At 37.1% G+C, this 13,098-nt stretch overlaps 1 protein-coding gene across 1 annotated transcript; it reads left to right on the top strand.

Moving 5' to 3' along the window:
• Positions 1-2,059, top strand: LOC145559964 (uncharacterized). Its single transcript, XM_081621228.1, has 2 exons — positions 1-1,741; positions 1,848-2,059. The coding sequence occupies exons 1-2, from the start codon at positions 154-156 to the stop codon at positions 1,886-1,888; spliced, it is 1,629 nt and encodes a 542-aa protein (XP_081477354.1). The 5' UTR covers positions 1-153; the 3' UTR covers positions 1,889-2,059.
• The last annotated feature ends 11,039 nt before the right edge of the window (positions 2,060-13,098 follow it).

Raw genomic sequence — 13,098 nt, 5'->3', positions numbered from 1 at the left:
CCAAAACTAGACATTTTTTTTCCTATATTCGATTTCTTAAACATACACATACCCCATATATATGATTTCAAAACATTTGATATAATAATTTACCTTGATTATTTTCATTTTCTTCATTATTATCTCCTTGCTTGATTTTTCAATAAAAAAAAAATGGTCGTTTACTGCTTAGAAGAAACTCCGGATATTTTCATTGTTCCACGATTTATAGACGATGAGTTCGAGTACAACATGGTGCACATAAATGAGAAGGGTCAAAGAAAGGTAATTCGTTCCATAGACCTACATACTGATAAATTGATGATTTATGGAACACTTATAAATAATTCATTATATAAGAGGTTGTATGAATCTCTAGCTATAAGGCCAAGAGGTTGTATGACTGTGCATGTTAATTGTGATGGAGCGTGTTATTTTTTTGTATTTGGAGGCAACGAAAATAATAAGGATTGTCATAGACCAATTCAAAATGTAATATTTGATTGGTCTCCTTTTGGAGTGACAATACCAAATTCTGTCAATGATTCTCTAAAAACACAACTAGGGCAAAAGGAACAAGAAATTGAGCAATTAAACCAACAACTTTCTTCTAGTGAGACTAATTTGAAATCTTCAATGGAGAAAGTAGATGAGCTAAAAGAACAAGTTTCGTCTTGTAAAAAGGAACAGAAAGATATGGAGGTTGATTTGCATAAGGTATATCAACGACTTGCTTTGGTTGATTTTGAGTTAGAACTATACAAGATTGAGTTGGAGTCGTATAAGAAGGGTGAAGATGAGTTGTTAGATCAAGTTTGTAGTTATAGAGGAGAAAATCAAAGGTTAGAATTAGAATTACAAAAGACACTAGCTCAACTTTCTTCTATTAATTGTGAGTTACAATCTACTAAAATTGAAGTAGAAACTTCGACCAATAGCATAAAAGAGCTTGGATATCAACTTTCCTCGTGTAGGAAGGAAATTCAAGATAACGAGACAAAACTTAAGAAGGTTGAAGAACAAAATTCTTTGATAACCTCGGAGTTAAAGTCCGCTAAGAATGAACTAGAGTTGTCAAATAAAAATGTTAAAGGTCTTGAGGAAGTACTTTCTAATTATAAGAAAGAAAAAGAAAACATGCAAATAGAGTTACAAAAGTTACAAGGTCAACTTTCTTTTGTTAATTGGGAGTTACAATCTTCTAAAATGGAGACAGAATCCTCAAATAAAAGTATAAAAGAGCTGAGGTTTCAACTTACTTCTTGTATGAAGGAAAATCAAGAACTCGAAAGTAAATTAAGGAAGATAGAAGATGAACACTCTTTAGTTAGCCTCGAGTTGAAGTCAACTAAAAATGAACTAGAGTCGTCAAAAAACTATGTTAAAGATCTTGAGGATTTTCTTTCCAATTCTAAGAGAGAAATTAGGACAATGGAAATAGAATTACGAACAATACAAAATCAACTTTCATTAGCCAATCGTGAACTAGAGTCAAATAAAACTTTGCTAGAGTCCTCAAAAAAAGAGGTAAACGACCTCAAAGTTCAATCTTATAGACATATAATAGAACAACAATTTGTGGAAGGAGAATTACATAAATTAATTGACCAAATCAATGTAATTAACTCTATATTAATGTCCTTTAATCAAAAGCTGGACCAACTTTTGATTTCTAAGCTGTGGAATGAATTTGAAGATTACCATTGTTCACAAGAAAGCCTACAATGTCCGAATTTAGCAATCGACTCATCATATGTACAAGGTACGTAATATTGATATTATTCTTCGTTGTTCATTAAATTCACTATCTTCTTTTTTTACTCTTACAATCAACTCATGTAGTTTACGAAATGATCTGATTTTTGTAGATGTTCAAGAGGAAATGATAATTGAGATTAGCGACGTTTGATTACAAGATAACTAATTACAAGATAACTCAATTACACTCAAATGGACAAGTTTACATAGAATATCGATGTGTTGCTATAAAGCTTAAATTCTTTGAAATCTCTCCTCATTTGTATTCTTTTATTAGTGGGAAAATTGGTTGTAATCTTATTGATTATCTCATGTTTTATTGTTGTTGCTAAATTATTGTGCTAATAAATTTGCTTTGTGACTTTAAGTTCTTTGCTTTGTTTGGTTGGATGGTTCGAAAAGTAACTAAATTAATTAAGATATAAGTACATATATTGAGAAATTAATTATATCAAATAAGTACCATCTAGAATCCAGACTGGTCCAAAAGGTGAACTGAGTGGTACACTTAAAAAACGGATTATATGATTAATTTTTTTTTTTTTTTTTTTTGAAAAAAGATTATATGAATTGTTAAAGGACCAACTCAACCAAAAGCTTAAACTGATGGTTGAGGCCCAGGAATATGTTTTATACTCTATCACTCCCCCTCACATGAAAGGCCCTTTGGGCTTGAAATGTGAATGCAACACAAGCCCACCCATACCTGGTGCGAATTAATTCCACTTTGAAGGAGGGGCGGATGAGATTCGGACATGTGACCTTTGTGTCACGCTGGCTCCGATACCATGTTAGACTTTATGAAACTCCTCACATTGGAGTGTTTTCCATTAATCAATATATATAGGGTTACAATCGTGAGTCCTAATCACGTTAGGAAATCTCAAGAGATAATTACAGAATATCTACAAAATATATCCTTCCATAACTGAATACAAAGAATATTGCATAAAACATATCCGTGGGCCTCAACCATCAGTTTAAGCTTTTGATTGAGTTGGTCCTTTAACATGGTATCACAGCTTTAGGTTATGATCTAGCTTCCGCAATTTTTCTTTTAATTTTTTTTTTAATCGCCATCATTGTTCCACGACAATAGTCTTTGGTGCCCCTGATCTCCTTTCTCTCCATTAATTGACTTGTTTGTCAATTAATTATTTTGTACCCAATACCTTTGTGATTTAATTCGGTGACCCTACTTCCTTACTGCCATCATGGGCAAGGATGACAATAGCTCCACTTCTTCTTCCTCTGATTATCACCCTGCCTTAGGTGTGAATAATATCAAGAACGTTTTTCCCCTTATTCTTGATCGAGATAAATTCCAATATTCAAATTGGGTTGAGCTTTTTGAATGTCATGCACACGCATACAATGTTCGTGATCACATTGACTCTAAAACAACTAAACCGACAGATTTATCAGATGACATGTGGAAACGTCTTGACTCTATGGTCAAGAACTGGATATATGGCACCATATCCAAGGATCTACTGGAAACGGCTATAGAGAAGAGGGCTACGGCTCAGCAAATTTGGGACAAACTCAAGGAGATTTTTCAAGATAATAAAACTACTAGAGCGGTGTATCTTGAAAACCAATTTAATCAATTGAATCTGTCAAAATTCCAGGACATATCGTCATATTGCCGTGAATTGAAGAACTTGAAGGATCAACTAGCTAATGTTGATCAACCCGTGTCGGAGCAAAAACTTGTAATTCGACTAGTTTCAGGCCTAGTGAATACAGACTTCGACACAGTCGCTGCTATGATACAACAAACCTCGCCGCTTCCTTCATTCGAGACCGCAAGGTCTCGTTTATTGCTTGAGGAGTCCAGACGTGCTAATGACACTTCGTCTCAAGCATCATCTTTTGTGGCACAATCCGGCAACACAGCTAGTTCTACTGCCCCTCAGCAGCAACAGGCGGCGCCGGCAGGTCAAGGTGGCAACTCTGGTGGTCGGGGTCGCGGTCGTGGCCAAGGTCGTGGCAAGGGGCGTGGCCGTTGAACCCCACAACAGCGGCAACAATATCAACAGCAACAGAGTGCACCTCAATGGGGGCACCACAACAATGGAACGGCCCATCTCATCAGGCCCAGCAAGCCTCACCTCAATGGGGTCAGGCACCGTTTCCTTATCCTCGGTAGTGGGCTGGGCCACGGCCTGCTCCCCTAATGCAACAGCAACGGCCTCAACAGGCCTACTATTCTGGGCCGCCTCAACAGTCACAAGCCGGGTATTCTAATCTGGGCTCGGAGTACGGTCAGACTATGACACCGACGGAGCTAGGCAATGCTTTTTCAACAATGGGATTTCAAAATTATGATCCAGCTTGGTACATGGATTCTGGAGCCACTTCCCATATGACAAACAATGCCGGTACTCTCTTACCCCTTTTTAATTTAAGCACATCTAATTATATTCAAGTGGGTAACGGTCAACGCATTCCAATAACGGGTTATGGTCACTCTACTATTGCTAATAAATCGCTTTCTTTACGTGATGTTTATTTAGCTCCCCAAATTATCAAAAATATAATTTCTGTTAGAAAATTTACTTCTGATAATTCTGTGTCGATAGAGTTTGACCCTAATGGTTTTTCTGTGAAGGATCTTCGAACGGGGAATCTAATAACCAGATGCAATAGTACCGGGGACCTTTATCCTGTGACCAAAGCACCGTCAACTTGTCTAGCCACCTCTCTTACAGCTTTGTCTCCAACCACATGGCACAACCGCTTAGGACACCTTAAGGCACCCACTTTTAATTTTCTTAGGAGTAATAATTTGATTGATTGTAATAAGGAGCTTGACTCCACTTCTTGCATAGGTTGTCAATTAGGAAAACATACTCGTTTGCCGTTTTATAATTCCAATAACACTACTTATTCTGCCTTTGATATTATTCATGCTGATTTATGGACTTCTGTTGAGTAATTAGGTTTTGATGATTGTAAACTAATGATGATTATCTATCTAATGTGTTTGTTAAGTTGTGCATAGAAAGAACAAGTTATACTTGGAACAGGATACAAGGAACCTGAGCAATGACAAGTATGTATATAAGGAACTTAAGCAATATATGATAAGCAATAGAAGAACAAGAACAATGATGAGTGTTATGGTTGATAAGCATGATGATGGCTAAGGAACTATGAAGGTAACTATGTAAATAGGTGTCTGCATATGTTAGCTTCATGAGGTAAGTACTCTATACATACGTGAGTCGTATATGTGTAGGAGTATTTACATAAGCTTTAAGTTTAATTAGTTCTCTCACTTGAAGTTTGTTTATGACAAACAAACTTCAATCTAATGTTTCTCTTAAGTGTTCATGTGAAGACAGGAACTGACTTAGGTGAATTCAATGGGTTGGAACATAGAAGACTTCAAGAGGAACAAGAGGGAATGAATGAACCTAAAGCAGGTTCTCCCACAAGAACCAAACCACGAAGGAACTAGAAGATATTCTCTAACGAGATGCAGAAGGAACCTTTGGCAGGCTTTCCCACGAGAGCCGGAGCATGTTCCCTAACAGGTACATGAAGAGTTCCATGTTCCCCAACAGGTACATGAAGAGTTCCCTAATAGGAACTTAACGTTGCCCCGAGAACTAGAATACATCAATACTACAAGATTCCAGAACAAGAGTTTCAAAGAAACAACATGAAGACGAAGAAATCGAAGTATATCGCTCTAGGATTCATGTAAGTATGTTGGACATAAAAGTCAGTCTGGAACAAGTCTAAAGAACCAAGGTGAACTCATGATAGTCAATGAAATTAGAGTTACTGACTTGTCAGGAACTCAGAGACTGTCAGAGTTCCAAAACCTAATCGGAACTTAGGTCTGCACGTCGTTAAAGGTCGCAGGTCGAATTTAATGATATAAATATTTATCTACCACGTGCATATCTTTTAAGGATTTGGTTTTACAGAATAAAGATATTTATTTTCTAATAAATCCTTGTGGAAAAAGATAAGTTATTTTTGGAAAATATTTTCAGCAAAATAAGTTTTAAATAAATTCTAATTTTATGGCAAGTATATCTTTTGTAAAAAGATATGGTAATTATATCTTTTGTAAAAAGATATGGTAAGATATATTAGTATATTTGAAAAATATAAGATTTAGATAAAATCTAATTTTATGGTAAATATATCTTATTATTATTGATTGAATATATTCTTAACAAAAGATATATTTTTGGAAAACTTAATTTTGGAAAATATCTTTTATTTAAAACTTGTCTTTTACGAAAAGAATAATTTGGGTATACTATAAATATGCTCATATGTATTCATTCAAAGTCGAGGTTGACGAAGTGCAGTGGTCGTGCTTAATGGTTTCATCCTTCACCACGAAGCTAAGTCAAACCTCCAGGTCGAAGTTCCAGTCAGGTTCCGGTTACAGTTCGTCCAGTAAGTTCCAGACAGATCTTGAAGTGTCCAGCATATTAGTTTTATCTCTTTATTCATTGGTATGTATTTAGAGTTATTCTTTGAGATCTTGTAATTGGGAAAAAGGGTTTTGAGTGTTTTATGTATTGGGGTGTGAGAGTTCGTGAGGATTCTCGTTTTTATAATATTGTATTGTAAGAGTGCAATGTGTGAGCTTCTAGGGTGAAGCCGAATGAGCTTCTAGTGAGAGGCCGAGTGTAGGCACTTTGAGAGTGCTGAGTGAATCTAAGTTTGGGACTTAGATTGGGTAAGATAGGGTCTTATCGTGTAGCAAGTTTAGTCAGGAACTTGTGAGTAAAGGTCTATCACTTAATAGGTTTGTAACTTGGTGTTTGCCCTATTATAGTGGATTGGTTTGACTTGAAATCCCTTGGAGGGTCGAGGTTTTACTTCCAGTTGGGCCCTGGATGGTTTCCTCGTAAAATCCGCTTTGCATTGTCTAAGTTCCTAACAGCAATCAGTTTTATATTCCGCGAAAAGTAGGCACTAGGAACATACTACAATTCACCCCCCATCTTGTAGTATATCATCCGAATTAACAACTTCTCCCATTCGTAGTGACAAAGGTCACAAATATTATTTAGTGCTTTTGGATGATTATACTCACTATGTGTGGACTTTTCCTCTAGTGCATAAATCTCAAGCTTTTCAAACCTTTCTCAATTTTTGACAATATGTTTTAACTCAATTTGAACGCCCCATAAAATCCTTTCAAAGTGATCATGGTCGTGAATTTTATAATGACTCGTTCAAATTATTTTGTATCAAAAATGGTTTGGTTTTTCGCTTCTCATGTCCACACACATCTTCTCAAAATGGCAAAGCCGAGCGCATGATTCGTACTCTTAACAATGTTAAGCGTACCCTTTTGTTTCATGCTTCTCTTCCTCCGTCGTTTTGGCATCATGCCTTGGAAACGGCCTCCTATCTCCTAAACATACTTCCTACCAAAACTCTCAATCAAATTACTCCGGTTCGTTCAAGCTTTATTTGGGGTTGTCCCGTCCTACAATCATCTTAGAGTCTTAGGGTGTCTTTGTTTCCCAAATTTATCGGCAACCATGCCTCATAAGCTTGCCCCTTGCTCTACTCCATGTGTCTTCCTAGGATACCCTTCCGACCATAGGGGATATAGGTGTTTGGATATTAATACCAATAAAATCATAATTTCTCGCCATGTCACTTTCGATGAAAGCACTTTTCCATTTAAAAATATCACCAATTTTAAATCGGATGCTTATGATTTCTTAACTATGGATGATTGATGTGTCTATTTTATATAGTATTTTACCCCCGTCCCTTGGTCATAATTAGTAGTGTTTCTGGCTCTTTAGAGCCACTTTTATTACTAATTGGTGTTTTCTAGTGTTTTCGTAGATTTGGTTGACTTTTGCAGGGATTTATGCTTTTGGAGTATTTTCCCGAGATATTTTGGAGCAATCACGAACATTGGAGAAGCACGACCAGAGTTTATAGCCCAGGGCCGGTTAGAGCCATCGAACCGGTGATTAAGGGCTCGGTATAGGTGATACCGGGGCATTTGGACCGAGTATTCAAGACCCAAAGAGGAAACCCAGATTGGCCCGAAGAATTGGAGCCCAATCGAAGTCCAAATAGTGGCCCAAATGAGCCGCCCGGCCAAAAAGGCTGGCGCCCGGAGGCGCGCCCGGCCGGGCGGGAGAAGCTTAGTCTGGCGCCCGGTGACGCGCCCGGCCGGGCGCGAGATTGCTATTAGAGACAAAAAAGGCGCGCCCGATCGGGCGGTGCCTCGCCCGATCGGGCGCGTGTTTTATTAGTTGATGTTTAACGTAGTTTTAATTTGTTTTAGCTTAGGATTTTTGTACGGAGTATAAATACTCCTCCGTAATACGTTTTTAGGATCACTTCTTCTTCTCTTCTTCTACTCTTTACTCTTTCTTTACTCTCTTAATTATTCTCTTAGAATTCTTTCTCTAAACTTTTGTCCTTAATTCTTCCATTAATCCCAGATTACTTTTTGGTAACAATTTCTTCCCCTTTAATTTCAGTTATTTTATTTACTCCCTTGATTATGTTTTTATTTATTTATTTGATTAGTTTAGTCATGATGATTTGTGAGTAGTTTAATTTCTAGGGTTTATGGGGATCTAATAAATAATATGAAGGGGTAATTTATTGTTGTTAATTATCAATGCTAGATTAATTTCCTATTGATTGATTTTAATGCTCTGTGACTAGATTAGGCCTATCTTTTATGCATGAGTTTGACAATATTGATTCAAGATTCGAGAGATGAGAATTAATGTTTAGGTCTAGTTTTAATAGGCAGGTTAATTTATAAATGGTTAAGTCGAGATTCGAGAGATGAGATTTAATACCGGTAGATTAATTCTGTGATTGTAATACGTAGCGAAAGCCCTTTACAATCTGGTTAATTGATGCATTGATGATTGACTATTATTGATTATTGGTATTGCATGATAATTTCTTATTGGATTGTTTTAATGTTTTACAATTGCGGCTTGTAAAAGTATAGCAATATTAAATTGATGAATCGAGCAGATGTTAATTTGATATTAAAGGCTATTTTCAATAAGAACTTAGATCTAGTAAATTGCGAGAGCCTGTTAGATCTATGTTGATTAATAAATTGCGAGAGCTGTTAATCATGTTATTTATGCAATGTCAATGATTGATTACTATGTTTTACCCTGGAGTATTATTTATTGGTGAACCTATGCCCTAGATCCTTCTATATATTGTTTTCTCCCTATTCCTATTCTTTGTAGTTTAGTTTCATACTCAAATATAAATATTGGTTACTTAGATAATTTAGATTATAATAATTAATTAGGAGTAAAAAGACTTGTTTCCTTGTGGAGATCGACCCTACTTCCCTATCTACTTTAGTTAGAGGATTTGGGTATTTACTTTTAATTAGGGGATACGACTTTACCCTGTCAATGATCCATCACCTTTAATGCAACACTACTTGCTTCAGCCCCATATGCGTCCACCTAGGCAGCCCAGTCCAAAACCGAGTTGTGGCACGCCCCAAAATGCCGCAACTGGGCTGCGGACTTCACTGACCCAAACTGGCGCTGGAATTCCAGCGGGCCAGTCAGCAGCCCAGCTCGGCTTACCCCTTCAACCAACGAGCCCAACATCACCGAGCTCCACAAATCAGCCCACTGCCGAGCCTCCCACACCACCGAGCCCACCTAACCAGCCAAACGGCCCAACACAAACCAGCCCAGCTCCTTCTCCACACCCAACACCCACATACACACCACCCCCTCTTCGTGGCATACCTCAAATAATCCCGACCTCGCCTTTGCCTTTATCTCCACAAATGCAAACCAGGTCCAAACATGGGATTTCCAAACCAAATCCAAAATATGCCTTATCCGCCGCTATCACTCGTTCCCCCGCTTCCAAAAAATCACAAACAAGCCCTTTCCGACCCCAATTGGAATGCTGCGATGCGTGATGAATATAATGCTTTAATTGAAACGGAGACAAGGGAATTGGTTCCTATGCCTACGGGGGTGAATATTGTTAATTGTATGTGGTTATATCGTCATAAATTGAATGCTAATGGTGATCTTGAAAGACACAAAGCTCGTTTGGTTTGTGATGGCAGGTCTCAGATTGAATGTGTTGACTGTGATGAGACGTTTAGTCCGGTTGTTAAGCCGGCTACTATTCGAACAGTGTTGAGTCTGGCTATGGCTCGTAGGTGGTCTATTCATCAACTTGATGTTAAAAATGCCTTTTTACATGGTGATTTGAATGAGTGTGTTTATATGCATCAACCCCCTGGGTTTGTTGACAGGAGATTTCCAGGTTATGTTTGCAGACTTCGCAAGGCTCTATATGGCCTCAAGCAAGCTCCAAGAGCTTGGTACCAGCGATTTGCTAATTATCTTTTGCAGATGGGGTTTGTCATTGCAAAAATGGACACATCATTATTCATTTTCCGACATGGGAAAGACATAACATATTTACTTCTATATGTTGATGATATTGTGTTGGTTACATCCTCAGATAAACTGCGTGAGAACATCATCACTCACTTACGGAAAGGGTTTCCGATGACTGACTTAGGTCCCCTGAATTATTTTCTGGGTATTGCTGTTACTCGTACTCCTTCATTCTTGTTTATGTCACAGCAAAAATATGCACAGGAGATTCTTGAACGTGCAGGTATGAGCAGTTGTAAACCTGCGCAGACACCGGTGGATACCCAATCCAAGCTCAGTGCAGATGCTGGACCTAGATTTCATGATCCAACACTTTATCGCAGTCTTGCAGGTGCATTACAGTACCTCACTTTTACTTGCCCTGATATAGCTTATGTAGTTCAGCAGGTTTGTCTATTTATGCATGATCCCCGAGAGGCTCATTATGATGCATTGAAACGGATTCTGCGATACATTCAGGGTACCATTGATCATGGGTTACATTTATATCCTTCAGCTCCGAAGAACTTGATTACTTATACAGACGCAGATTGGGGCGGGTGTCCTGACACTCGTCGCTCTACTTCCGGCTATTGTTGTTTTTTGGGTGACAATCTTATTTCTTGGTCGTCTAAGCGTGAACCAACTCTATCTAAATCAAGTGCAGAGGCAGAATACAGAGGCGTCGCAAATGTTGTTTCTGAGGCTTGTTGGCTCCGTAATCTTCTATTAGAGCTCCATTGTCCTCTCCGGCAGGCTACTCTTGTTTATTGTGATAATGTCAGTGCCATTTATTTATCTCATAATCCCGTACAGCACCAGCGCACCAAACACGTCGAAATGGACATTCATTTTGTTCGAGAAAAGGTGGCGTTGGGGCATCTATGGGTCTTACACGTTCCTTCACGGTATCAGTTCGCTGACATTTTCACGAAAGGCCTACCTCGACAACTATTTGTGGACTTCAGATCCAGTCTTAGCGTACGCCCTCCTCCCGCTACGACTGTAGGGGTGTGATAGAATATAGGATTAATATTCTTTGTATTCTGTTATAGAAGGATATATTTTGTAGATATTCTGTAATTATCTCTTGAGATTTCCTAACGTGATTAGGATTCACGATTGTAACCCTATATATATTGATTAATGGAAAATACTCCAATCTGAGGAGTTTCATAAAATCTAACATGATTAAAATTATTGAATATGATATAATTCTAAATGTTGAGATTAAAAGAAGAAACATATTAAGTATCAAATGAAACAGGATCGATGAAAATGTGAAGGTTAAAAATATAAATGTGTCTAGATTTAATAATATTTCTACTTTGTGATCAATATTTGTTGGCCATCAGCCCATGTCTACTAACTAACTAGCCATAAAAATCTTAGTAGTTAGAATAAAGTTATAAACCATAATATCAAGCATCTAATTCGGAGTACCATTTATATGAAGCATCTAATCTTAAGCTTGTAGAAATTGGGATTCCGTTCAATTGTAAGCCCATCCATTAGAGTACGAATAAGAAAATGGGTCGGCGGTGCGGCGGTGCGCTTTTCAACTAAAAAAAGTCAAATTGTATAAATATGTACGCAGTTCGCATTTTGTAAGTGTAGCACTTAACTGATCTGATCTTTCGCAGCTAAAAAATGTCAAATTGTATATAAAAATAAAAATAAAAAAGTCAAACTGTTTAAATATGTTGGCGGTGCGCTATAGAGTACTCCCTCCTTCCCTAATATTTTGTCCCATTTGACATTTTATGATTTTAAAGACATTTCTTCAAACGATTATATCTTTATATATATGTGTGTAAAAATTATAATAACTAGATATTAATAAAAAAAAATATAAAAAAAAAATATATATAGTGAGTCAAATCCAATGGAATCCTACACATAGTTTTATTAGCTCTTATCGATTAAGAGTATTTTATGGTCAAAGATCTTAAAGTTTGACCCATATTTTTGTACAATGGAGCAAAGAATTAGGGGTAGAGGGAGTATACATTTTTCTCGTATTTTATTGAATGTGATAATTTGCTTTGTTAACAATGTTTTACATGAGATAGGAGGCTAGATTAGTTGGTTAGTTCTCCGGCTTTCAAACATGAGACTAGGGTTTGTATCACATCAAGCACATTTTAGGAGGGATTTCCTTTAAGATATAAATAAAGTTGGTCTCGCAAATATTCCGGACAAAATGTGTAGTGTTACTAAATTTTTGGGTTCTTAGGGTAGATTTTTGGGGGATTTTTTTTTTAAAGGTAGTTAGGGGCTATTCTCTTCAACTTATTTTTAGTTCAGTTTAGTTCAACTCAAATTAGTTCAGTTCAGTTCCTAATTTCCTTCTCTCATAAAATATTCGGTTCAATTCAGTTCATCAGCTCCAATCAGTTCTGTTCAGCTTAGTTCAGTAAATCAGAATAGGCCCTTATTTTATTTCCAAAAGTGCTCTTAGTAGGTAATTCTTGACCAAAAAATAATACAAAAAAAAAAAAAAAAATCATAATCCGACCATATGTGGATATATCAACATCAAAAAATTTTGTATGTGGCTCGCCAGTGGCCACACGGTGTGGCCAGCTACAATTTCTATTATTTTTTTTTTAAAATACCACAACTCTTCTCTATCCTCTTTTCTTATCTTCTTCTCCAAGCCAAACCACACATCACCAACAACCATATCTCTACTCTACCTATTTTCTCTCTCCTCTTTTCTTAGCTTCATCTACAAACCAAACCATACATCACCAACAACCATATCTCTACTCCACCCATTTTCTCTCTCCTCTTTGCCAAATTGCTGCAATTAAAACCCAAAATTGTAGAAATTGTATGTCAATTTGCTGTGAAAAATTGTAATTAATTATCCTTAAGATCATCAACAACATTTGAAGTAATGAAATCGATGAGAACCAAAGAAATGTGAGCTCGTTTTCTTCGTGGAATCTTA

Source organism: Chenopodium album, chromosome 9 (genome assembly GCF_948465745.1).
Source record: "Chenopodium album chromosome 9, dcCheAlbu1.1, whole genome shotgun sequence".
Taxonomy (NCBI): domain Eukaryota; kingdom Viridiplantae; phylum Streptophyta; class Magnoliopsida; order Caryophyllales; family Amaranthaceae; genus Chenopodium; species Chenopodium album.
Note: the sequence above shows the minus strand (reverse complement) of the source record. Positions and strands in the feature narration are given on the sequence as shown.